This window comes from Bos indicus, chromosome X (genome assembly GCF_029378745.1).
Source record: "Bos indicus isolate NIAB-ARS_2022 breed Sahiwal x Tharparkar chromosome X, NIAB-ARS_B.indTharparkar_mat_pri_1.0, whole genome shotgun sequence".
NCBI classification, from domain to species: Eukaryota; Metazoa; Chordata; class Mammalia; order Artiodactyla; family Bovidae; genus Bos; species Bos indicus.
This window is the reverse complement of record NC_091789.1, coordinates 109,883,138-109,907,114: the sequence shown is the minus strand read 5'-3', so window position 1 is coordinate 109,907,114 and position 23,977 is coordinate 109,883,138. Positions and strand designations below refer to the sequence as shown.

At 37.9% G+C, this 23,977-nt stretch overlaps 1 protein-coding gene across 15 annotated transcripts in view; it reads right to left on the bottom strand.

Annotated features, from left to right (window-relative positions):
• CASK (calcium/calmodulin dependent serine protein kinase) overlaps positions 1-23,977 on the bottom strand; it is a 372,938-nt gene that overhangs the window by 54,883 nt on the left and 294,078 nt on the right. For 14 of the 15 annotated variants that reach the window (XM_070785242.1, XM_070785243.1, XM_070785248.1 and 11 more), the window contains 3 exons: positions 10,714-10,791; positions 7,601-7,681; positions 2,035-2,223 (listed from right to left, as the gene is read on the bottom strand). In XM_070785242.1, the coding sequence (XP_070641343.1) occupies positions 2,035-2,223; positions 7,601-7,681; positions 10,714-10,791 (348 nt within the window). Of the gene's footprint in view, positions 1-2,034; positions 2,224-7,600; positions 7,682-10,713; positions 10,792-11,414; positions 11,510-23,977 lie in introns of those variants that run through there. The other variant, XM_070785255.1, reaches the window with a different exon arrangement.

The window sequence follows — 23,977 nt, the reverse complement described above, 5'->3', positions numbered from 1 at the left end:
TGTGGCCAAAAAAAGAGTAGGTAGCCCTATGGAAACTGAGCTCCAGGAAAGGGCAACGTCTTGTCTGCCACTACATCACTGGCATGCAGTCATCTGCACATTGTTGGTCAGCCACTCAGTCTTCTCTGACTCTTTGCAACCCCATGGACTGCAGCACACCAGGCTTGCCTGTCCTTCACTATCTCCCAGAGTTTGCTCAAACTCATGTCCATTGAATTGATGATGCCATCCAATCATCTCATTCTCTGCCACACCCTTCTCCTCCTGCTCTCAATCTTTCCCAGCACCAGGGTCTTTTCTGCACATAGTGGGTACTTAAAACATTTGCTAAATGAGTGAATGAATATATGAAATGAATGCGGGGAGTGTTAGACTTTCAGAGCTGGGTAGGATCTGGGTAGGTAGAAATCAAGCACACTTTTGATCATACTTGCTAAGAAAAGTATGAGCAAAACGAGGTCTCCACGGACATGAAGTGATTTGCCTGAGGGACCCAAAGCTGCTACTGCCTGGGCTGTTAAGTCAAAGAGTTGCTTGGTGAGCACCAGAGGGTGAGGTGACTTCATGTCCCATGTCTGCTGTAAGTGCTGAGATAATACAGTCTAACTGGCAAAGAACAGTAAGTGAGAATTACAACCTGAAAGTCTAGGGTTGAGGGCTTTCTGGAAACTGCCATCATAGGATCACTGCTCTGTAATTCTTCCTTTAACCTGGAAAGCAACTGGGCAACATTCTTAAGTAATCTGTTTTCCTATATCCCAGGATCCCTTTTCTATGTTCTGAGGAGCAGATACGAATACATATGTTTGAATGTTTTCCTTCTTCTTAAAGAAATCATTCCTCCTAAAAACTGGAACTCTCCCAATATTCCCTGTCTCAGTGGGTAGCATCACTGTTCACCTGGCTGTGAAAAACCTAAAGCTTAAGGTCACACTAGACACTCGTGTCTGCCTCAGTCCCCATCAACAATCCATTCTCAAGGTCTCCTGAATTACTCTCTTATTGAATCTATTCCCTTCTTTCCACTCGACATCCATCCCTGTAGTTCAGAGCTCCATCATCTCTCCCATGTATTACTGCAGTTACAGTCTCTTAACTGGTCTCCCCCTAGCCACTCTTGTCCCCCTCTAATCCATCTTCCAGAGTGCTTATTTCTAAAATGAAAATCTGATTTTATCTCCCTGCTTAAAACTCTTTAATAGCCTCTCACTGTTTTTAAAATAGATAACAAAATCAATACTTATGAGGCCCTCTTCTGACACACATCTTGTTTTCTACAGTCCAGCTGTGGTGCCTTCTTTCCATTTTGAAACTGGGCTAAGAGACTTTTCACTAGCAGGTTTCTGCATATGCTACTTGGTTTGGCTGGATGGTCTCCCCTCTCACTGCCCCCTCTGTGCAGTTAACATCAAGGAGCCTTTCCTTGATCTTCCCAGTCTATGAAAATTCTATGAGGATGAAGCAGGGTTCAGCATCAGTTCTATTCCAATGCTACACCTAAGAACTGAGAAGGTGAATTCATACTAAACAGGTAGGTGTTAATGGAAGGAACTTTAACAATGGCACTCGATTCTTTGAATGTCTTCCCAATTAGTCTTCCTCTAATTTTGTTGAGGGCAAAAGATCTGGACACCACTCGACTTGTAAAAGGAACTTTAGACGTTCACCTTTTCAACACCAATTCCAGTATTTCACATTGGACCCCGTCCCTGCTATCCCAGAGGTCTTTACACGCTAGACTAATATATTAGGTCTGTCCTTTCTTTGTTGATGTTGAAGAGCAACTGTGAAAGGAGAGGTGAGAAGGAAAGCCAACATACCTTAGGCACAGTGTCAGGCAGGACAATTTTAGGTGGGGGTAGTGGGGGCGGGGGTATGGTGGTGGCCTTGAAATGAGGATCTGGAAACTGATTTCTTGAAAACTCTCCACACCCTCCTTTCCTCCCCACCTCTAGTAGTATAGGTTGAAGGTAGGTGCTCGAACTCATGCTGGGATTTTATGAGAATACAGGAGATTTTTTTTCCCCTACTTACCATTGGTTCATCTGTGTTCTTTTGGAACTGGACCAGGCGAACTCTGGTCACGTTCTCCATATCCATGTCTCCGTTTGCACTTTCTGGAGAATCACCATTTAAATAGGGAGAAGTGGGAGGAGGTGTAACCCTCAATGCTTCATCACTGTAAACTTCATGAGCCACTACATCGTGAGTCTGAAGTAAGGCCTGATATTTTATGAGGGAAATAAAATATTAATAATAGAACTGTTTCAGTAGGAGTCTATTACATAAACACATAAAATTATTCTTTGCCTCTCAAAGGTATCTCTCATCTAAAGAGAATTCACAGCACATTACACCTAGATAGAGCCATGCCATAATTTCTCTCTGACACGTAATCATGACAGATGCAGCTTCCCAGGTGGCCCTAGTGGTGAAGAACCCGCTTGCCAAAGCAGGAGACATAAGAGGCAGGGATTCGTTTTCTGGATCGAGAAGATGCCCTGGAGGAGAGCATGGCAATCCGCTCTCGTATTCTTGCCTGGAGAATCCTAAAGACAGAGCAGCCTGGCGGGCCACAGTCTCTTGGGTCGTCAAGAGTTGGACATGACTGAAGCAGCTGAGCATGCACAATCATGATAGATGGAGTTTTAAAAATGAAGGAACAAATGAAAGAATGGGTGAGCCAATCAATGAATGGATGTGTTTGTTCATTATCTGGGTAAGAGGTGTTGTCTGATGCTCTAAAAAATTGTCCAACTAACTTGCTCAATTAAAGGCTGACATAACACAATTTGAAATAATTGAGCAGAAAGAATCTTTTGTACATAGAGCTGGCAAATTTGTGCTGGGGCTTAAAATGAAAACAAATTTAAAAATAAACAGTGCAATAATTGGTGCCTTGAGCAAATATCCTTTACCAGTGGTATTAACAATAACTGCTACATAATGCAAAGGATAATTTATAATGTATGACTTAGTGAAAGAAAAAAAACCACACACAAACATATCTGAAAAAATGTAATTTCCCCAAATATCACATGATATGGAGCTCAAAATCTTAAACCTAGTTACTGTTTTTGCTCATTTCTACTTTTTGGAGCACTAAACAAAAAATCAGCTGACAGTTATTATCATGACTTCTTTTTGCAAAGCCCATTAACAAAGAAAAAGTGATTTCTTTGTGTTGATATCTTCGTATGTCCTCGTGGTGAAACTGGGTAACAAATATCGTTTTGTTTTCCTGAAAAGGCTATTCTTCCACTTACTGTACATTTCATGTCATCATAAGAAAGTTTTTAATAAGAATAAATATTTTAACATTTCTACTTCAAAGAGAATTTTACAGCTGTGTATCAACATATTTGGCACTTTATATATTGTATTTTCTTGTGAGCTAACTATAAATTCAGTTCTTTTTTAATCTGTGATCTGTAGGGTAATGAAATATCTGAGATAATGAAACATAATTAAAATTGCCTTAACAGCATAACCTGTAAGATCTCAAGTTATTTAATTAAAAGATTTACCAAAGTCATGACTCGGCTATTTTCACTTTTCAGTTATATATACGAGGCAAAAATAAGGTAACAATGTGGTAAAATCATAAAGATGATGGCGTTGATTAGTCATCAATAGAGCGTATGCTCTGTTCAATACCCATCTGAATTTATAATAGAAATGGCAGATATTTGCAAGATCTCAGAGGGCTGGTATAGGCACTGAGGGGCAGTAAGTAGCACAGCTTGAAAGCCAGCCTCCACAATGGCCCTGGGGACCTGGGCTTCCTGACCTGTGTCCTGGCTACACCCAACATGAGTACCCCTGGCCAAAGTGGTGGTGGCTGTGCTATGTGGGGAAATCCTTCTTTGGCTGGTTTAATTATAGCCTCTTTAGAGACTAAGATTTAAGGCAGAAAGCAAAAATTAATTATAGGTGAACTGAAAAACTTCGTCTGTTAAAATTAGGTTCAATGTATTAATTATGGGGCTTCCCAGGTGGCGCTTGTGGTAAAGAACCCGCCTGCCAATGTAAGAGACATAAGAGACGCGGGTTCTATCCCTGGGTTGGGAAGATCCCCTGGAGGAGGGAATGGCTACCCACTCCAGTATTCTTGCTTGGAGAATTCCATGAACAGAGGAGTATGGCGGGCTACAGTCCATAGAGTTGCAAAGAGTTGGATACGACTGAAGCAACTTAGGACGCATGCATTAATTATAGATGTGTTTTCTATAAACAGTGAATTTTTAAAAATATGCTTTGTATGACTGGAGGATATATGCCTAGGTAAACAGAGAACCAAGTTTCATTAGGAAAATGTCAATTACATGGGTTGGAGAAAGTGTTTATACTGTTTTTTGCAAACGGTTTCTATCCATCCTTTTAAATTATATAAGCAAACACTTGTATTAATGTTTTATTTATAAGGAAGGATAAGCCCACAATCACAAAAATACCAAAACTGAACCATAAGAGAAAAATCCTTAAATTATATCACCAAATGAGGTCATACTTGATACTAACTTTTATTTGCTACTATAAAAGACTGCTACCACAAAATGAAACTTTTATCCAACACATACACAAACAAAAATAAGGGGCCACTTACAGATTGTTAAAAAAGTCATTAAAAGAGTATGCCAAATAAAAAATAGAGAAATGAGAGTTTGAATATTTTTTTTCAAGTATGTTATGTGGTGATTCAGCAATTGTTACTAAGCTGAAATAGCTATTATATTTAATTACATAAGAAGAATCATGAAAAAGGAAAAAAACAATTTTTTGTTTTGTATGTAAAAGGGACATGGACAAGACAACTAAGAACTTCAGACTAGAGTGGGAAAAATTCATTTAAAATTTATAGGAAAAAAGAAATTTTAGGTTTGAAAGTAGTTCTTCAGGCTTCTTAATTACAAATCATAAAATTTATCACTTAATAATGAAACTTTCAAGTCAACCTAAGGTGATTATAACCACCTTGTTTTTATTGAGAAAGTAAGATACCAATTTCAAAAAATAGGATTTAGGACAGAAAATTTTAAAGGAAAAAAATCAAAGCATAGACATTCAATTCTGTTTATTGTCTTTATCCTTAATGTTTTATATTTTACAAATGCAATAAGCAAAGGATCTGTTCTCTTAAAAAAAAAGTCTTTAAAATGGAATAACTGAAAAAGGATAGTGTGCTAATATTTTTTATCATGACCTCTAGAGTACAGAGTTTAAAAAATCATTTAAACCTATACTCTCTTCTTTTAATTACTGTAAAAAATGTAAGTATCTGTATTTTTAAATGTAAGGTAACCCAACATTAAATCCTCATGTTTTAATGATCAGAAAGCAAAGAAAAAGTCAAATAATTGAAGAAATAAGTACAAAATTATATGCTAAGAACAACTCCCAAACTTTGGTATAATAAAAATTATAAATTAAAATTTTTCCTTTATTAATATTTCTTTAACAATACCAAAAATTTGAAATCATTATCTTAAAATGCTTTTAAAATAGAAAGCTATAGCATTTAAAAGCTTAACATAGTATATACAGCTCAGAATTATACCTCCCACACAGGACATTATCCAAACATATGCTTATTTGGGAATGCCCACTGAGTTCAAAATAAGTTTATAGGAAAATCAATCCTTGCTACAAGTCATTTAAGAGCACAGCCTTTGGAGCCAGAAAGATCTGGGTTTTGAACCTCCATAAGGCCACTTACTAGGTAGGTGACCTAAAGCAAGCCTCTTAGCCTTTCTAGGATACAGTTTCCTCTCTGAACTTAAAATGGAGTTAATTACATTACCTCACATCTCAGCCATCAGCAAGTCCGTGTTCAACCACCTCTAAAGCAGAATCCCAATCTGCTCATTTTCCATCAGCCCCATCCTTCTCCAAGCCTCTACCACCTCACAGAAGCCTCCTAATTGGTCTCCCTCTCTTAAGTCTTATCCTCACCACAGTCCATTCTCTACACAAGAGCTCCAGCAATCTCTAAAAAAGTACAGGTCTAACAATATTTTCTTGCTTGCAGTCACTGTCACCTGTGCAATCAGGAGAAAATCCAGATTCCTTACCATGGCCCCAAAGGCCCTTTGTGGTCTGGCCTCTGCCGCCCTTGCCAGGTCTTCTTGTTTGCCAGCTCAACTCTCCCCTTTGTTTACTATATCCCAGCCACAATGGCCTTTCTTCTGTACTCTGACTCTACGAAGCTCTTTCTTGCCTCTGGGCCTTTGCATTTGCTCGTCCCCATGGTTGAACATTCAGAAAGCTGATTCTTTCATAAAACAAGTCTCAGCCCACATGTTAACTCCTCAGAGGGCCTTTGTCCTGACCCTCTGAAATAGCTTCTCCTTTACTATCATCTCTGCCCCATTGTCCTGTCTTTTTTTCATAGTTATCACAATACGAACTTATCTTGCTTGTATACTGGCTCACTGTCTGTCTCTAGTTCACCTATCCACGCCTCACCTAGAATGGAACTTCACTGATCCTATTCACCACTACCCTTAGTGCCCAGCCTGGTGTCTGGTATACAGTAGGCATTTACATATTTGATGAGTAAATGAAAATGTCTTTTAAGCACCTAGCTGGGTGTTCAGAAATTACAAGTGAAAGTGAAAGTCGCTCAGTTGTGTCCAACTCTTTGTGACCCCATGGACTATATAGTCCATGGAATTCTCCAAGTCAGAATACTGGAGTAGGTAGCCTTTCCCTTCTCCAGGGAATCTTCCCAACCCAGGGATAGAATCCAGGTCTCCCACATTGCAGACAGATTCTTTACCAGCTGAGCCACCAGGGAAGCCCAAGAATACTGGAGTGGGTAGCTTATCCCTTCTCCAGCAGATCTTCCTGAGCCAGGAAATTACAAGAACTATTTATTATTTCTGAAAATGCTTACTAATAGCAATGCACATATTAATTTCTCTCTGATGTCAGAAAAGCAAAATAAACCAAGGCTTCGAAGTTAGGTAAGTTGTGAGAGATGGGGCTGTCTTAGCTTTAATGGTTTTGAAAAACAAACAAACAAACCTTAACCTTAAAAAAATGATTTTATTTGGGTATATATTATTTTCTTTATTTAGCTTACTTCGAATCTGAAAGATCTACTGATCTCAATGGTCCTACATCATTCTCGGAATTGAGCTGAGGGTTACTTATCAATTAATAGATAGACCCATCTGTCCAGAATGTACAGGCTTCTATCTGCGGAAAACACACTGCACAGAACAGTCAGTTGACTAACTTATCTCCAAATGGGCAAGTTGCTAATCTATTCAGTGTTTTACTGAGTACTGTGCCCTAGACATGACAGATACTATGGAGTAACTAATAATATTCATTAGCTAACAATTATTAGGCATTAAGGATATATCAGACACTGTGCAAAGCACAGTAGATGTATCATCTACTTAATTCTTATTCCAACTCCATGAGGTTGGCAAATAGCATCTTTATAATTTGATATTATCTGGTATTATAATCTTAACACTCTGACATATGGCTGAAAGCACATTTGATGAAGATGGCTGTATTTCATAAGAATTAGTAAAACCCTCTTTTGAAAGTGAGGTTTTATTTCTACAGAAGTTTAACTGTTACTCACCATGAAATGAGGTTGTGTTAAAATACGCTTTAATTCCTTTGCATCGTTATTCTCAGGGTAACATGAAATTTCTTCCAATACCTAAAAAAACAAGCAAGATATAAAATAGTATGAAAATATAAAATTCTTTTTAAATGAAAAAGTATGAATGGATTTTTATGGCAGACAAAATAATTATTCTGGAAAAAAATTCATCATTTTATTCAAAGGTATTAATACAAAAGAACTACATTGGTGGTAATAAAAAATAAAAAAAAATTGCTGTAATAGTCTCTGCCTTCATTACCCAACTATAACTCGAAAGATTATTGAAAAATACAAAACAAAATGACAACTCTGTAATACATATTTATTACAGGCCTAGGTAACTTAATTAAACTTAATGGGAAAATGTCTCCGCAAATCTTTTTCCAAACTTACCATCAAGATGAATCTGTAGTACAAGTTGATAACAGATTTCTTTTATAATTAACAAAACTGTCCATTCCTTTCAGAAAGATTAAAATTGCAAAGGCTCAAACAAAAATAAAGAAGAGAAACACAAATATTTTCCCTTGTAGCCTGACAGAATCAATGTTATTCTCCACACTCATCTCCTCACATAGATAAAACCACGTCTTGGCAATGGTTCCCAGAATTAATTGCCAGGGCATGAAAGGGTTCCCAGTGGGCTCAGTGTTAAAGAATCAACCTGTCAATGCAGGAGACCCAGGTTTGATCCCTGGGTTGAAAAGGTCCCCTGGAGAAGGGAACAGCTACCCACTCCAGTATTCTTGCCTGGGAAATCCTATGGACAGAGAACCCTGGCAGGCTACAGTCTGTAGCGTAGCAGATTTGGATCTGACTGAACAACTAAACCACTACCACTAGTTGAAAAACAAAAGAAACAATCAAAAACTTTCCTCTTTTCACTCACATTTTCTTCACTAATTAGTTGCTAACATTTTCTCTGTACAGGTTTAAATGGTTGTTTTCAAATGAAATTGTTCTTCAAAAGTTATCCCTTACCACTAGAATGGAGTTTGTGACACGAGCCCCAGGGAAGTCCTCTGTTCCTTTTCAGAGTAAACCTATTACTGCAGTTCTAACTGTAGATAGTTGGATTCAGAGTGGTTATACACAGTGTACTCAATTCTAAAAGTCAAGCTGATCAAGGATTGCTTGAGCAGTATTGGCTGTCAGGGGCATGCAAGTCATGTACCCACCAGGAGTCTCTTGACTTGCCTTTGAGAATCCTACAAGTGGAGCAGGAAGGGATGTTTTGAGGTCACTTAGCCTAAAGATTGGAGAAGGCAATGGCACCCCACTCCAGTACTCTTGCCTGGAAAATCCCATGGACGGAGGAGCCTGGTAGGCTGCAGTCCATGGGGTCGCTAAGAGTCGGACACGACTGAGCGACTTCACTTTCACTTTTCACTTTCATGCATTGGAGAAGGAAATGGCAACCCACTCCAGTGTTCTTGCCTGGAGAATCCCAGGGACGGCGGGGCCTGGTGGGCTGCCGTCTATGGGGTCGCACAGAGTCGGACACGACCGAAGCGACTTAGCAGTAGCAGTAGCAGCCTAAAGATTAGATGTTAGCTAGTACTACTCAATCACCTTCTTAGGTAAGAAAAAACCAACGAAAACTATGAGATTCCTTTCTTATGGAAATGTACTCTTAACTCATGCTGATTAGGCTATTAATTCATATTGTTTAATGATAATAAGCCGATTCTCCTTTGGTGTATTTTATGCTTTGCGTTTTTTACCATTGAAACAAAAGAAGAAACAATATACTCTCTCTGGTTCTCTGTTACTCTCACAGCCTATGATTTTTTACTCTCACAGCCTATGATTTTAAGCACTGCAGTGTGGTCTCCTAATTTAGAGAGAGTCTCTTCTGACTGTTGCCACCTCTATTTCCTTGGTCTTGTTTCTCAGTGAATATATATTTTCCAGTACAGGTTTTGTGTTTAAAATCTGATTGGGAAGGAATTAGGTCTTCATATTCTTTCACATAGTAATTTCATTTTATAATAAAAGTAATTTTTTTCAAAGGAAAATATTTCTTTGGATGAAGACTTTTATGACATCAAAAAGTGAAAAGAAATCACTAGGTGTCTAACAATGGAGGCATTATTATAATTTAGTAATAGCAAAGAAAAAACTATGCCAATATTAGAACTTATTTACAAAGACCAAGTAGAAGCATGGAAAAATGCTTATTATATTATATTAGGTTAAAAGAAAGATTGGGGCTTCCCTGGTGGGTCAGATGGTAAAGAATCTGCTTGCAATGCAGGACACTGGGGTTTGATCCCTGGGTTGGGAAGATCCCCTGGAGAAGGGAATGACTACCCTCTCCAGTATTCTTGCCTGGGAAATCCCAGGGACAGAGGAGCCTGGTGGTCTACAGCCCATGGGGTCACAAAGAGTCGGACACGACTGAGTGACTAACACTTTCACTTTTCAACAGAAAGATAAATTTTGATTGTAACTACAAAAAATTTATATGCAAATGATAGTGAATGGAAAAAGGGAAGTGAAAGTGAAAATTACTGTAAGGAGATGGGATTATAGATGAATTTCTACTTTCCAAACTTTCTGCAATATTTTTCTAATGTTGAAAACATGTTAACATGTTTTCTAATGTTTCTAATGTTTTCTAATGTTTCTATAATAAAAAGTTAAAAGTTTGTGAAAGATGTACATTAACTGGCAATTTATAAAAATGACTTCTCTCTGAAGTTAGCTGCTGTAAATATTTAATTAACTTTCGAATATTACCACCTTAAAAAAAGCAACCCAAATTTTCATAGCACATCTATTTCCACCAAGTGTGGTAAAATAACTTTTTCCTTCTTTTTAAAAAGAGAAGTAAAATCAATATGCTAACCTGTTCAAGTTTACATAGCAGAACCAGAACTAGAAATCTAGGCAACGTTGCTGCTAAGATTTCTTTTTTCTTTTCTGTATGTAAATGCTCAGTGATAAACTTAGAAATACTAAATCTGAGTATAATAGTCTACTGTGACTTCAAGGCAACTGCCTCTTACTGTGTGGCAGAAACATTTTCATTAAAGGTAGCACATATGAAACCCAAATACATTTACAAAATACTTATCACTTACCTCTTTGGCTCTCTGTACTGCATCACTCGGAGGATTCCTGATTTGCGGTGAAGACTTTGTGTTAATTTTGTCATACAGCTAAAAGCAAAGGAGAATATCCAATCAACATTCATAATTCCTGGCTAAAATTCAAAGCTTCATATTTATTATCTCACGAAACAATATTTTCCCCTTAAAAAGGCATGCTGATGACTGCAGTGGGATGTTCTTCTTAAATCTCTTATTCATTCAAATGAGACTTGTCAGGATGAGTGCTACGTCCATCTTTTAAAAAATCATCAATATTTCAGTAATCACAGCATTTTTTCCCTCTGATAGAAGCGACATTTAATAAGATGAATAGAGAGTAGAAAGAAAGAATGCTTTCTGGCCAAGAAATATCTGAAGGAATTTTCACAGAAATCTAAATCTTGGGAAAGGGCAAACCCAACTCCTTCTAGGAAGGAATGTTCTCATGAAAGGTTTATACTTATTTTACTAGGGCTGTTCATTAACAGTATCAGTGCTGGCATCCTTCAGCAAGAAATTAAGAATACAAACCTTTTTCTGTTTTAACCTGTAAATTCATAGATTACAAGAAGACATTAAAAGAATCGATAATTTAAAAACTCCACAAATCTAAATGATCCAAAATTTAACTTTCTGAAGAAATTTTTTAAGAGAAAAATGTCTATAGTGTAGAAATGCAATTAAAATATTACTTTCTGCCTCGGATGAAACATCTCATTCAACAGTCTGCTCTGAAAAGTGAAAAGCTGAAACTGATCTTGGTTAGTCTGCCACTTCTATTTCCTAACTTCTCTAAAATAGGTGGGGGGTTTTGAAGGATTGGTTTTGTTTTTTTTTTCCTCTCCTACGTGCACCAGTGCCAGTGCAGAGGTCAAATACTGTAAACATTCTCCAGATTACAGTTAGACTTGTTTATACTGATGCAAGATAAAACTTAATGACTTGTAAATATTTGAGCCATACCATACATAAAAATTCCTAATGATTGACAGGCAGATAGATAGGACAAATAAATAAAGCCTAATGATAGCACTGAAAAAGTCAGCATTAAGAAAGTACTACTAAATTAGAGCTTAAATAAATAATGTAAGAAGGCTAGTAAAATATTGGTCTATTTAAAGTATTATATTAACATTTAGAGAACTAGCAATATGTGGCTTATTTATAAAAGTTTGCTCAAATCCCTGTAGCATACATAAGCACAGTCTCTGTCCTCTGAATGACTTCCATCTCTAAAGATTGTGAATTCTGAAATTTGGAACCAGTGAATATTATTTTTCAGTAGAAATAATATTATATACTGTGTCGGTTCCCAGACTAGTCTATAGAGACAAATTAAATACTGTACATCTGCAATAAAAAGTAGGAGGGGAAAAGAACCCAACCCTCCAAAAGTAAGGAATTGTAAGTTAAAAATAAAAAACCACATTTAAAATAGCCAACACTTAAAACTATCACCTGACATGTCATCATATTAATAAGCAAACAAAATGAAAAAATATACATGAATAATGAAAAGATCTTTAAAACTCTTGAATGCTGTTTAAAAACAGACCAAATTTAATTTGAAGCTTTATAAGTTGTCGGCACTGTCATTTATAATTACAATGTCTTTATAATGCCTAATTTTACCACAAAGAGTTTTGCCATTTTCTTGACCAACTGAAAGTCGCTCAGTCGTGTCCAACTCTTTGTGACCCCATGGACTATACAGTCCATGGAATTCTCCAGGCCAGAATACTGGAGTGGGTAGCCTTTCCCTTCTCCAGGGGATCTATCGAACCCAGGTCTCCAGCATTGCGGGAGGATTCTTTACCAGCTGAGCCAGAAGGGAAGCCCAAGAATACTAGAGTGGGTAGCCTATCCCTTCTCCAGTGGATCTTCCCGACCCAGGAATCAAACTGGGGTCTCCTGCACTGCAGGCAAATTCTTTACCAACTGAGCTATCAGGGAAGCCCTGCTTGACCAAGGACTATTGCTAATGTTACTTTCAAAATTTTCAACCATGATTAATTTCTATTTACACATTTAATAAATGCACATTAGTTTTTAACTTACAAAGCAACAAAAACTCCAAGCTCCCAGAATCACTCTGTTACTGGAGGCTTTTTATTTTTGGCTTGGTCTTACAATGTGGTTCCTTAGGTGAGTGAATCTTGAGAACAAAGGCGGGCTCTCTTTGTTTATCACCCACCCTTTGTCGCCTGCCCCCATCTATCAATATACAAAGTATACTTAGAAAGATGGGGTTTGGGGACTTGGCCTGCTGTCTTAGACCTTCAGCTAAAGCCCAGAGCTAAGGCCAGTAGGAAGTAAGTGGTCTGTTAGTAAGCTGCCAGGCCATCCCTCTAGGGCTTGCTGAAATGTAGATAAATTGGTCCTTCCATACTCATCCCAGCACTGTATTTTGCCTGACATGTGGTGTTTGGGGTCCCAAGTGGAAAGAGCCTCTTTCCTGGTTGGAGGCTGCCTGGGACAGTCCTTGATGGCAGGGTGAGGTCAATAGCAGGGCAGCCTGAACTTGGAATGTATGTTGTGGCAAGAATGTGTTTCCCGTGAGTCTGGGAGCTGCCTCAGAATGTAATCTGGCTGGAGCCATCTTGGTGGAAACTCTGACCAAGAGGACCCAGAAGTGCCTGTGGGGTCATGGCTGAAGGCAGGAGCTGAGAGGGTGCTGCTGGGGCCAGCTGCAGAGTATGCCGATGACGCAGAGGCAACCTGGGACTGAGACAAGATCTGGATGCCTGCCATACCCTGGGCGCTAACAGCCAAGAGAGCACTGGCTGCCTGAGGGACATGACTACAGGACCTGCTGTTTAAGTATTTTTTCTTTTTTCTATGATCAGACTCTTGAGTCCTTTGACATTCAGTAACAGCACCTACTCTGAGACTGTGTACATAATAGATGTTTAATAAATGTTTCTTAAACAAAAAAGGGAGTATTTAACTGGTGTATAGGAACTGTAAATGGATATTTAAAAAAAAGAAACAGAGCAGGAATACTTATTTTAACTGCTTTCTTTAGGAACCAGATATCATGGATCATCTTTCTGACTACACAGTTAAAAGCCTTCCCTCAAAATTAAGAAATAAATTTTGACCACATTTAATTCTTTTAATTTTTTTGCTATGTTTCAGGCCTGACTTCAAAAATTTTTCAAGGTAAAAGAGATCTTAGATATTGACATGATTCAACTCCTCCATTTTAAAAAAGAGAGAGCTGACATCCAGTAACATAAAGTGAACACACAGCATCTGGGAGCCAGAGTAGCAGGGAAGAGACCGGCCTCCTGATGTGTGCTGTTCTTTCTCTCATACTACAGTACTGTGGCTTGTATTAGAATTCAGTAACACAGTCTCATGCCAGGGAGACACCTTCAGCAAATATTTGGGGAAAGAACTGTAGAAAATGCCATTTATAGGCTGTAGGGAAAAAAAGTAACTAAATATGATTTGTGGAGAAGGCAATGGCACCCCACTCCAGTACTCTTGCCTGGAAAATCCCATGGACGGAGGAGCCTGGTAGGCTGCAGTCCATGGGGTCGCTAAGAGTCAGACACGACTGAGCGACTTCACTTGCACTCATTGGAGAAGGAAATGGCAACCCACTCCAGTGTTCTTGCCTGGAGAATCCCAGGGACGGGGGAGCCTGGTGGGCTTCCGTCTATGGGGTCCCACAGAGTTGGACACAACTGAAGTGACTTAGCAAATATGATTTGAAAGATATTAAGCAATCAACTGCAAGTCTTGCCCTATTAAAGAATGTTTAGAATCCTCATCCTTGCCCGGCCAAACGATGAACATTTCAGTTTTGTGGGCCATATGGACTCTGTCACAATCACTCAACCCTGCTGTGTGTGTGAAGGCAGCCATTAATAGTCCATAAATGAATGGGCATGGCTGGGTTCTCATAAAACTTTATTTACAAAAACAGGTGGCTGGCTGGATTTGGCCTGACAGCTGTAGTTGCCAACACGTGCTCTAGAAGCTCAAATTGAAGGTGAATTGAAATGACAAAATATATTTCTGTTGGTTGTTTGCTTCCCTGCCATCTGAAGACTTCAAGTGTGTTTATAAAGCTGAGGTGTAGAGGGTGAGGCAGAGGGAGGGAAGAATGTTTAATAAACTATTCCTAGACAGAAAACAAGAATGAATGTCTTAGGGTTTTTCTCTTTCTAATGCAATTATAGTTACGCAAGTTCAGCACTTTTTATTAAAATGCACACACGCACACACACAGCCCAAGGCAAAACGAGGAAATGTGAACAGCTGCAAGGGGAACAGACTGTTTCACACTGTGTCACTCCCAGACAGGCCTGCTCACTGCCAGTGTCTGGCACTGGGTCATACACGACCCCACATGGCTGCAAGGACACGCTTCATCTGTCTGTCTTAAGGAGTATAAAAGCACAGTTCCGTTAAGAGGCCACATTCTATATTTGAGATGGGTTGTTTTTGTATAAAAGCAGAATAAAGCTGGTGGTCATACTAAATTGAATTCTGCTGAGATTGTACTTTCAAACATAATGATGGTGAAATAAGTTAATGTCATTTTTTTAATTTACATGCAAAACACTAAATCAAGTTTCTTTTTTGTTTTTTTAACCCTACTCCATGGCACCTCACTGTCTTCTGATTTCTTTCATCAAATAGAAGCTTCTGTTTTGTTCATAGTTTGTACACAGCACTTAGCAGTATCAACATTTAAAATGGAATGGTTAGTGGAGAACCTATAAAATTACTATCACCAGGTTAGATGTCCCACTAACTTACTAGCAGAGAGAAAACCAAACCTTAAGGACCAGAATATACTTTAGATGAGAAAGATTATGACTTTTGCAACTAGGCTATAGATGTGAGCCAAATAATGAATGAATGGGTTTGCAGAGTTGATGGAACACAAAAGTTCATTAAGCTACCACCATCTTACCACCTAAATCAAAGATATCAAAGAGAGTCCCCGCTGGAAAAGAATTAAAGTTTTCAAGAGTCAAATATTTAGCTGCAAAGTATGCAAAGAAATGTGTCTGTAATGCTAGTAAAAAGATAATAACAGTGTTCACAAGTTTATACTGCACAACGATAATGGGAATTTAAATGACTTGCTCTGGAAACAGACTATCATATTAAGAATTTCTTTACAGTTGCTGTGAAGAAGCTAGGTGATTAGGAACAAAGTTCCAATGTCGCATCCTTTCAAGGAACCCAGCAGATCAGCCATTGATATCCAACAGTATTTTAAAAAATACATTTGAGAACTGGAAAAATGTTAGGGAAAGGTGATTTAATACTAAAATATAAGGAACTGATATTCAACTACTGTGCTGGAGGTGGTCTTCTGAAGCTAGAAATCAGAGAACATCTGAGCTCTAAAGAACTACTTTTCTTGCTCAAGTTTATGTATCAACTCACTGTCTTTAGGTTAAAAATATAAAAATGTCCTCTCAAAGATCTTTAATGTCATTAAACACGACACAGTCACAAAATAAAAAGACAACCTACTGAATGGGATAAAATACTTGTAAATAATATGACTGATAAGGGGCTAATATCCAACATTTATAAATAACACATATACAACTCAACATCAAAAAAAAAAAAGAAATAATTATAATGTGATTAAAAAATGGGCAGAAGAACTGAATAGGCAATTTTCCAAAGAGGAAATGCAGATAACCAACAGGCACATGAAAAGACACTCAGCATTGCTAATCATCAGGGAATTGCAAATGATAACCTCAGTGAAATATCACCTCACACCTGTTAGAATGGCTATCATCAAAAAGAACACAAATAACAAATGTTGGTGAGGATGTGGAGAAAAGGGAACCTTAGTATGCTATTCGTAAGAATGTAAATTGCTACAGCCACTGTGGAAAATAGTATGGAGGTTCCTCAAAAAACTAAAAATACAACTACCATATGATCTAGCAATTCTATTCCTGGGTATGTTTCTTAAAAAAAAAAAAAACCAACAACAACACTAATTGGAAAAGATACATGCACCCCAATGTTCACAGCAGCATTATCTACAATTGCCAAGCTATGGAAGCAACCCAAGTGTCCATCAATAGATGAATGGATAAAGAAGCTGTGGTGCACGCACAGGCACGTGTGCACACACACACACAATGGAATACTACACAGTCATAAAAAGAGTGAAACCTTGCCATTTGCAGCAGGCATTATGCTAAGTGAAATAAATCAGACAGAGAAAGACAAATACTGTATGATATCACTTCTAGGTGGAATCTAAAAATAAAACAAACTGGTGAATATAACAAAAAAGAAAGAGACACATAGAGAACAAACCAGTGATTACCAGTGAGGAAGGGATTAAGAGGGACAAACAATTAGGTATAGAATAAGCTATAAGGATGTACTGTACAACATGGGAATATAGCCAGCATTTTATAATAACTATGGACTATAATCTTTAAAAATTGTGAATCACTAATTGTACTGTGCTGTGCTATGCTTAGTTGCTCAGTCATGTCTGACAATTTGCGACCCTATGGCCTATAGCCTGCCAGGCTCCTCTGTCCATGGGGATTCTCCAAGCAGGAATACTGGAGTGGGTTGCCATGCCCTCCTTCAGGGGATCTTCTCAACCCAGAGATGCAACCCAGGTCTCCTGCACTGCAGGTAAATTCTTTACTGTCTGAGCCACCAAGGAAGCCCCACTAATTGTACACCTGTAACATATAATATTATATGGCAACTATACTTCAGTTTAAAACAATGACATAGTTGAAACTTGGAAAACAGCAGTATATTTAATAGTGGTATAAAGATTGTGTGATGGGAAACAATTAAGTGTGAAATAAACATACTACAAAATTTAAAATGGCATTTTCAAATACTTTAGGAGCTACAATTAAACTTTGGAAAGAACTTATATAGTCTGTCTATCTTACAAACCTAAAGATGATTATGCATCATTGGGATATTATGATTTAGAAAAGGAAATTAAATCACTGAGGCATTTTGCTCTCACAGGATTAAATAATGCCTATTCTATCAGCATAAAAAACTGCCTAACAGTTTATATTTTGTAAAATTTCTAAAAATCAATTCGATTAAAAAAACTGAAGAAAGCACTCAAAGATTAGTCATGCCGATGACTCTCCATCTGAAATGGAGATAATATATTCCATTCATTTGATGAGTGTACTTTCATTATCTGTACATGATCCTTCACAATTTGTACTATGTATTAACTTTCCCTCTAAAAGTTCAGAAAACATGCAAATAGCTAAATTTTATAAATCTTAAACTAAATTTGTTTCTCACTTGATAAAAATGTGTATCAAATCCACAAATCTAGTGATGGTAATAAACTGGCAAGAGTCGCACCTTGGAATTTAGATTTTTCCTAGAGAAAGATTCAGGGCTGCTACCAATATTATGGCCCAGTTTAATACTGGATAACTCAAGTTAGAAATGGATACCCAATGGAGTTTACTTAGTGGCCAATAAGAATGTTGCTGGAAACCCTTAAATCAAGTTTTAGAAACTCATGGTGGGGGTGTATACACTTTTGAGTCTTAGGACTGGCCTAGTGGCCTAGTGATATACTGCTCTACCTAAATCCATTATGAAAGTTTTCTTCTGATGGCAAACAGGAAATTAAAAATCAATATATCTGGACCATTTTAAGATTTCCTGAAAGGGTTGCAAAATACACTGGATCTTGACAGCAAAATCCTACCAAGGAGGCCCCTGTTTGGTTTAGGTTTTCCTTGTCTGTGTACAGAGCTGCTTGTGTTTCAATCCTATTAGAACATTGCTCTTTCAGGGATTTATCTTTGATCCAAGAAATCAAGACTTGCTTAACCTCCTGCTGCTGCTGCTGCTGCTGCTGCTGCGTCACCTCAGTCTGACTCTGTGCGACCCCACAGACGGCAGCCCACCAGACTCCCCCATCCCTGGGATTCTCCAGGCAAGAACATTGGAGTGGGTTGCCATTTCCTTCTCCAATGCATGAAAGTGAAAAGTGAAAGTGAAGTCGCTCAGTGGTGTCCGACTCCCCGAGACCCCACGGACTGTGGCCCATCAGGCTCCTCGGTACAGGGGATTTTCCAGGCAAGAGTACTGGAGTGGGGTGCCATTGCCTTCTCCGCTTAACCTCCTAGTTCAATCTAAAAAGACTGTTGATGGCCTAACAACATAGGCCACTGTGGTGGATTTCTGTTCAGTTGGCTGCTTGCTCTGAGAAACTCAAACACTGGCCTCAGATGACCTAACTTGACTGACCTCACTCGGTCTTTTTCAGTTGGCCAATAACTCTAAAATGAAGCCTTGTAAGAAACAAATCATAATGCCTATTCTTGAGCAAGCAAAAGAAAGCATGAGGAAAAATAACCAGTTAGATGATACAGGCAGGCTTTATTTTACTTTTAATTAAATCTTATGAAATAGGACACTTTCGAATACTAGATCCAAGAGTTTTTCCAAATGTGAGAAATTTCACTATGATAAACATTTCTTTTCCATAAAAAACCTACTAAAATTAAAAAAAAAGTGCTAAAACCTCATTTCATAAGGTGTTCTTCTGAAACATCTACATTAGTAGTTAAATACTATTTAGGGTAACTGAATTTCCTATTATTAATTTGCTTCTTTGAAAGAAAATATTTACATTAGGTATGTCATATGATATTTCATTACTGAGGCAGTTCAGTAAGTTTTGACTTAGGATGTGAATTATTTTGTATAAGGAAACACCAAGCATTGGTACAAATAGCTGTAGCAAAAATGAATTTGTTGTGGGAAGTTAAAAGAGAACAAAAAAGACAGTCTGGCAGAAGTGGTTTTATGAGATAATGTTTGAAGGACCACAAAGAGAAGAAAGCAACTATGTTCTTGGATGTGAAGGCTACAAGCCGACCACATCGAACATTCTTCAACTGAGCATGCCGCATTCTTTTATGGGGGAACACCCCCCCAACCCTTCCCTTGGGAACAGCATGAAGAAGAATCAGAGCCTGTTGCACTTGGAAGGCTTTTTGAACATTCCTCTGCCTTCTGGTAAAGTGGACTACAGTGCTACAAAAATAGAAGAACACTCAGTGGGAAACACTGGTGCTGGGGACAAGCTGACTCTTGGTATTTTAGAATAAATTCTGATCACTCTTTTAGGAGGTGATTCACCTGGACAAATAAGGGAATGAGAGGGACTGCTGTAGTTAACAACAGTTTCAGTGAAACTCACACATTCCTTTCACAGAGATGTATATCAGGAGCTAACCTGGAGACCAGAAAGAGCGCAATTGCCTGGGGATGAAACTAAGGCTGAATTCCCCACTACTGGCCACTTTTACCTGGAGGATTTACCTTTTCCAAGTATATAATTATCTGCCACAAAATATTGATATTGGATGAATGGATAAACAAAATGTAGTATATACACAAGATGGTGTATTTTTCAGTCTTTAAAAGGAAGGAGATTCTGATACATACTATAACAAGGATGAACCCTGGGGCCATTATGTTTGGTGAAATAAGCTAGTCACAAAAGAACAAATAAGGTATGATTCCACTTCTCTGAGGAACCTACAGTAGTCAAATTCCTTGAGACAGAAAGTGGAATGGTGGCTGCCAGGGGCTAAGGAGAGGGGGAAATGGTTTATTTACATCTTCCTTACTTTTTTTCAACAATGGTTATAGTTTTTGGTGTATAATCTTATATCTCTTTTATTCAATTGTTTTATCCTTTACAATAGTATTGTATTTTTAAAATTTTACTTTCACTTTATTCATTGCTTTTATATAAAAGTATAGTTAATTTTTGTATGTTGATCTTGTATCCTGCAGTTTTGCTAACCTTACCTATTAGTTCTAGTAGATCTTTTGTAGTTTCCTTAGGATTTTCTATATATAAGAATATTTCTCTATGAGAATATGGCTTTACTTCTTTTCCAGGCTGCATGCTTTGAATTTCTTTCTCTTGCTTTACTGCACTGGCCAGAACCACCATAAAAATATTAAATAGAAGTGGTAATAGTGGAAAATCCTTGCTTTGTTTCTGGTTATATTAGTTTTCTATTGCTGCTTAACAAATGACCATATTCCTAGTAGCTCCCCCACCCCCCCTTTAAGTTTATTGATATTTACATTGAGAATGAAGAAAAACTAATTTGAAAATATTTAGGTCAGATGATAGTTCTAGTTCTCTTTATCTTAGGAATGTTGTTTCACATGACACTTCCCTATTGATACTAATATTTTGGTACGTGATGGAAACAGACATTGGAGTTTTTGCCCAATCAGTTAAAAACAGAGGAATGAGACCCCCCATGCCTAAAGCAAGCTTGGGGTACTTCAATCTCCAGCCCCAGGAGGCAGGTGGCACAAGGCCACCTGTGCCCTGGCACTTACCACCCAGATGGTTTCATATTTGCTGAAGTTTACTCTTTAAGATTACATGGGACCCTGGGAAGGTACTAGTAGCTCAGCCTCTAAAGGTCCTCAGGCCTTATTTTTGCAGACATGTAAGTGCAAATCGACCAGACTACAAGTCCATGGGAAACTTAGCTTTGGTATTTCCTGACTGGTAACCTATTTAAACATCCAAACTCAACACTGTATCAACTTACTTCTCAGACCCCAGATTGCTCAAAAACATCAAATTATTGCAGAAGTTCCATGTTTTTCCCTATTAGGAAACGTCTGAGTTCTAAAAATAAGCTATTTCCAAATATGACTACCAATTTACTATCTTTAAAAAAGCAAAACAGTAAATCAAGAGTTGTAGTTTTCCAGTGTTAACTCCAGGTCAGACAGAAAAACTCTCTAACTCTCCCTAAGAAGCAAAAAAAAAAAAATCATAATAAAGATGTCAATAACATAAAATATGGAGGATTAAAGACATCAACTCATTTCTACACAATATTTTAAAATATTATTTTATTATAAAAATTACTTATAAAACTGCTAAATTGCTATTGTAGTTAGTCTTTGCATTATTAATCTAATCACTGGGTTTTTTTTTTTAAGAACTTCTCAAGAAAATAATCTTAATTAAGTGGGGTACCACATTTACCATGGAAACAGCAGTCTGTAACAAATGTTAACAGCTGCTCAGAGGTATGACAGATGGTGGGTGAATGTTTAAAACTTAGTTGTCAAAGTTTGGCAGAGAGGAATAAATGTGTAATTTAACAATGTTTTGTAACATTATTGACTTACAAAATAAACATTAATTCTGTACTAGGAAAATTTCTACAAGAACTTAATAAGACTGAGAATCACCACCAAATAACATTTGCAAAATACTTTATATCTGGAAAAAACTCTTGATTTTTCAGCCCACTGAAAACACATCCATCATCTTACCATCCAGTGTATCATATACAAGTTCCAAAACTGATTCAAAATATTAGTAAAAGAGATAATTATACTTTAACATCAATTCCCAAGAAAGAAAGCCTAACTAATGAACAACAGGGTAACACTTCATTATTTTATATTTGATTTTTATAATCTGCACTCATACTTGAAAAATCAATTCAGGGCAAAATTAGTTTTCCATGTTGTGCTGGGCTGGAGATTCTCCCCTCAAATTCATGGTTACCTGGAATCTCAGAATGTGACTTTATTTGGAAGTCAGGTCTTTGCAGATAGTAATTAATTAGGATGAGGTCATATTGGACTAGAGTGGGCCCTAAATCCAGTGACTAGTATCCTGATAAGAAGGCCATGTGAAGACACAGAATCACACACATACAGAGAATGCCCTGTGGAGATGGCAGCAGAGACTGAAGTACTGCAACTACAAGCCAAAAAACTCCAAGGATTGCAGGCAACTACCAGAGCAAGGGAGGATTCTTCCCTGGAGCCTTGGAGGGAGCATGGTTCTGCTGGTACCTGACTTAAGACTTCTAGTCTCCAAAAGTGTAAGAATAATCTGTTATCTTAGTGAAAGTCGCTCAGTTGTATCTGACTCTTTGTGACCCCATGGACTATACAGTCCATGGAATTCTCCAGGCCAGAATACTGGAGTGGGTAGCCTTTCCCTTCTCCAGGGGATCTTCCCAAACCAGGGATTGAACTCAGGTCTTCCGCATAGCAGGCGGATTCTTTACCAGCTGAGCCACAGGGGAAGCCCAATCGGTTATCTTAAGCCACCCCATTTGTGGCAGCTTTAGCAAACACACCAAAGTGTATTTTACTAATACTGATCTATGTATTTCATATACAGAGCATCACTGTGCCAGTGCTTTAAATCTTTGAAAGCAGAAATACTGGAACAAGCTGGACCAGGCACAGTTCCTCCTCTTTATCTCTTCCTACAAAATGAGAATCAGCATATGTGTGCCAGGGTGAACTAGTTGAATAGAAAATATTTAGACATTCTGGATCTATTTCTAACTACAGATTATAATAGAATTCAAATCTAAAGTATTTCCTCCCGCAGTGGAACCCACAGTGTTTTTCCTTTTGTTTTAATGTAAATTCTTTCCATACAACAGATATTTTGTTTCCCTCAAACTAATTCTAAGAATGTTTCTTCAAATTCTGAGCTTGTTGCTATTTTAAAGGAATGGCTAGAAAAAACAGGGTGCTACACAATCTTTTATCTTCTGCAGGAACTTAACCTTGTTTTGTTTGGTCAGCTGAAAAATTATGGCTGCAGACTTAGCGATTGTGAGTGTTATTGAATTAGTAGAAATTATTTAAGTATAATAAAAATATTTCATGAAATGACTCAGTGAGATTAAAGTAGCAATCAAGACATGGTCCACAAAACAAGGCCACTAGGTGTCACTGCTTGGAATTCTTGAAAAGGAACCAACAGAGATTCTGTAACACAAAACAATCTGATTCCAAGAACACCAGAAAGAAGAATGAACGGTTAAAGTTGAAAAGCTTCTTCTCAAGTGTTGGTCTGTTCAGTGATCCTTTTTTTGTTATGCAGACCATAAGTTCTGAAGTACTTAAACATTTTTCAATGGCTAGACTTCTTTAAATGGCAGCCATTTGAACACTTCATGGATCTCATGATTGAAATGTTGCCTGCTAACTCTGAAACAAGAGTTTAATGAGCCATATTTAAGGGCTGTAGATCATGGGGGCATTATCTCATTCAGGATGATTGAGCTTTCGTTGAAGGATGGCTCAGTTTGGATCAAATGCATCCCAACACTGCCCAGGGCTGGCCTTATAGTCAGTCATCTCAGGAGAGTTCTGGGCTTCACATGTAGTGCTTGTCTGCAAAATTCTTAAGACGTGATGTCTTTGGGGGAGCATGGCT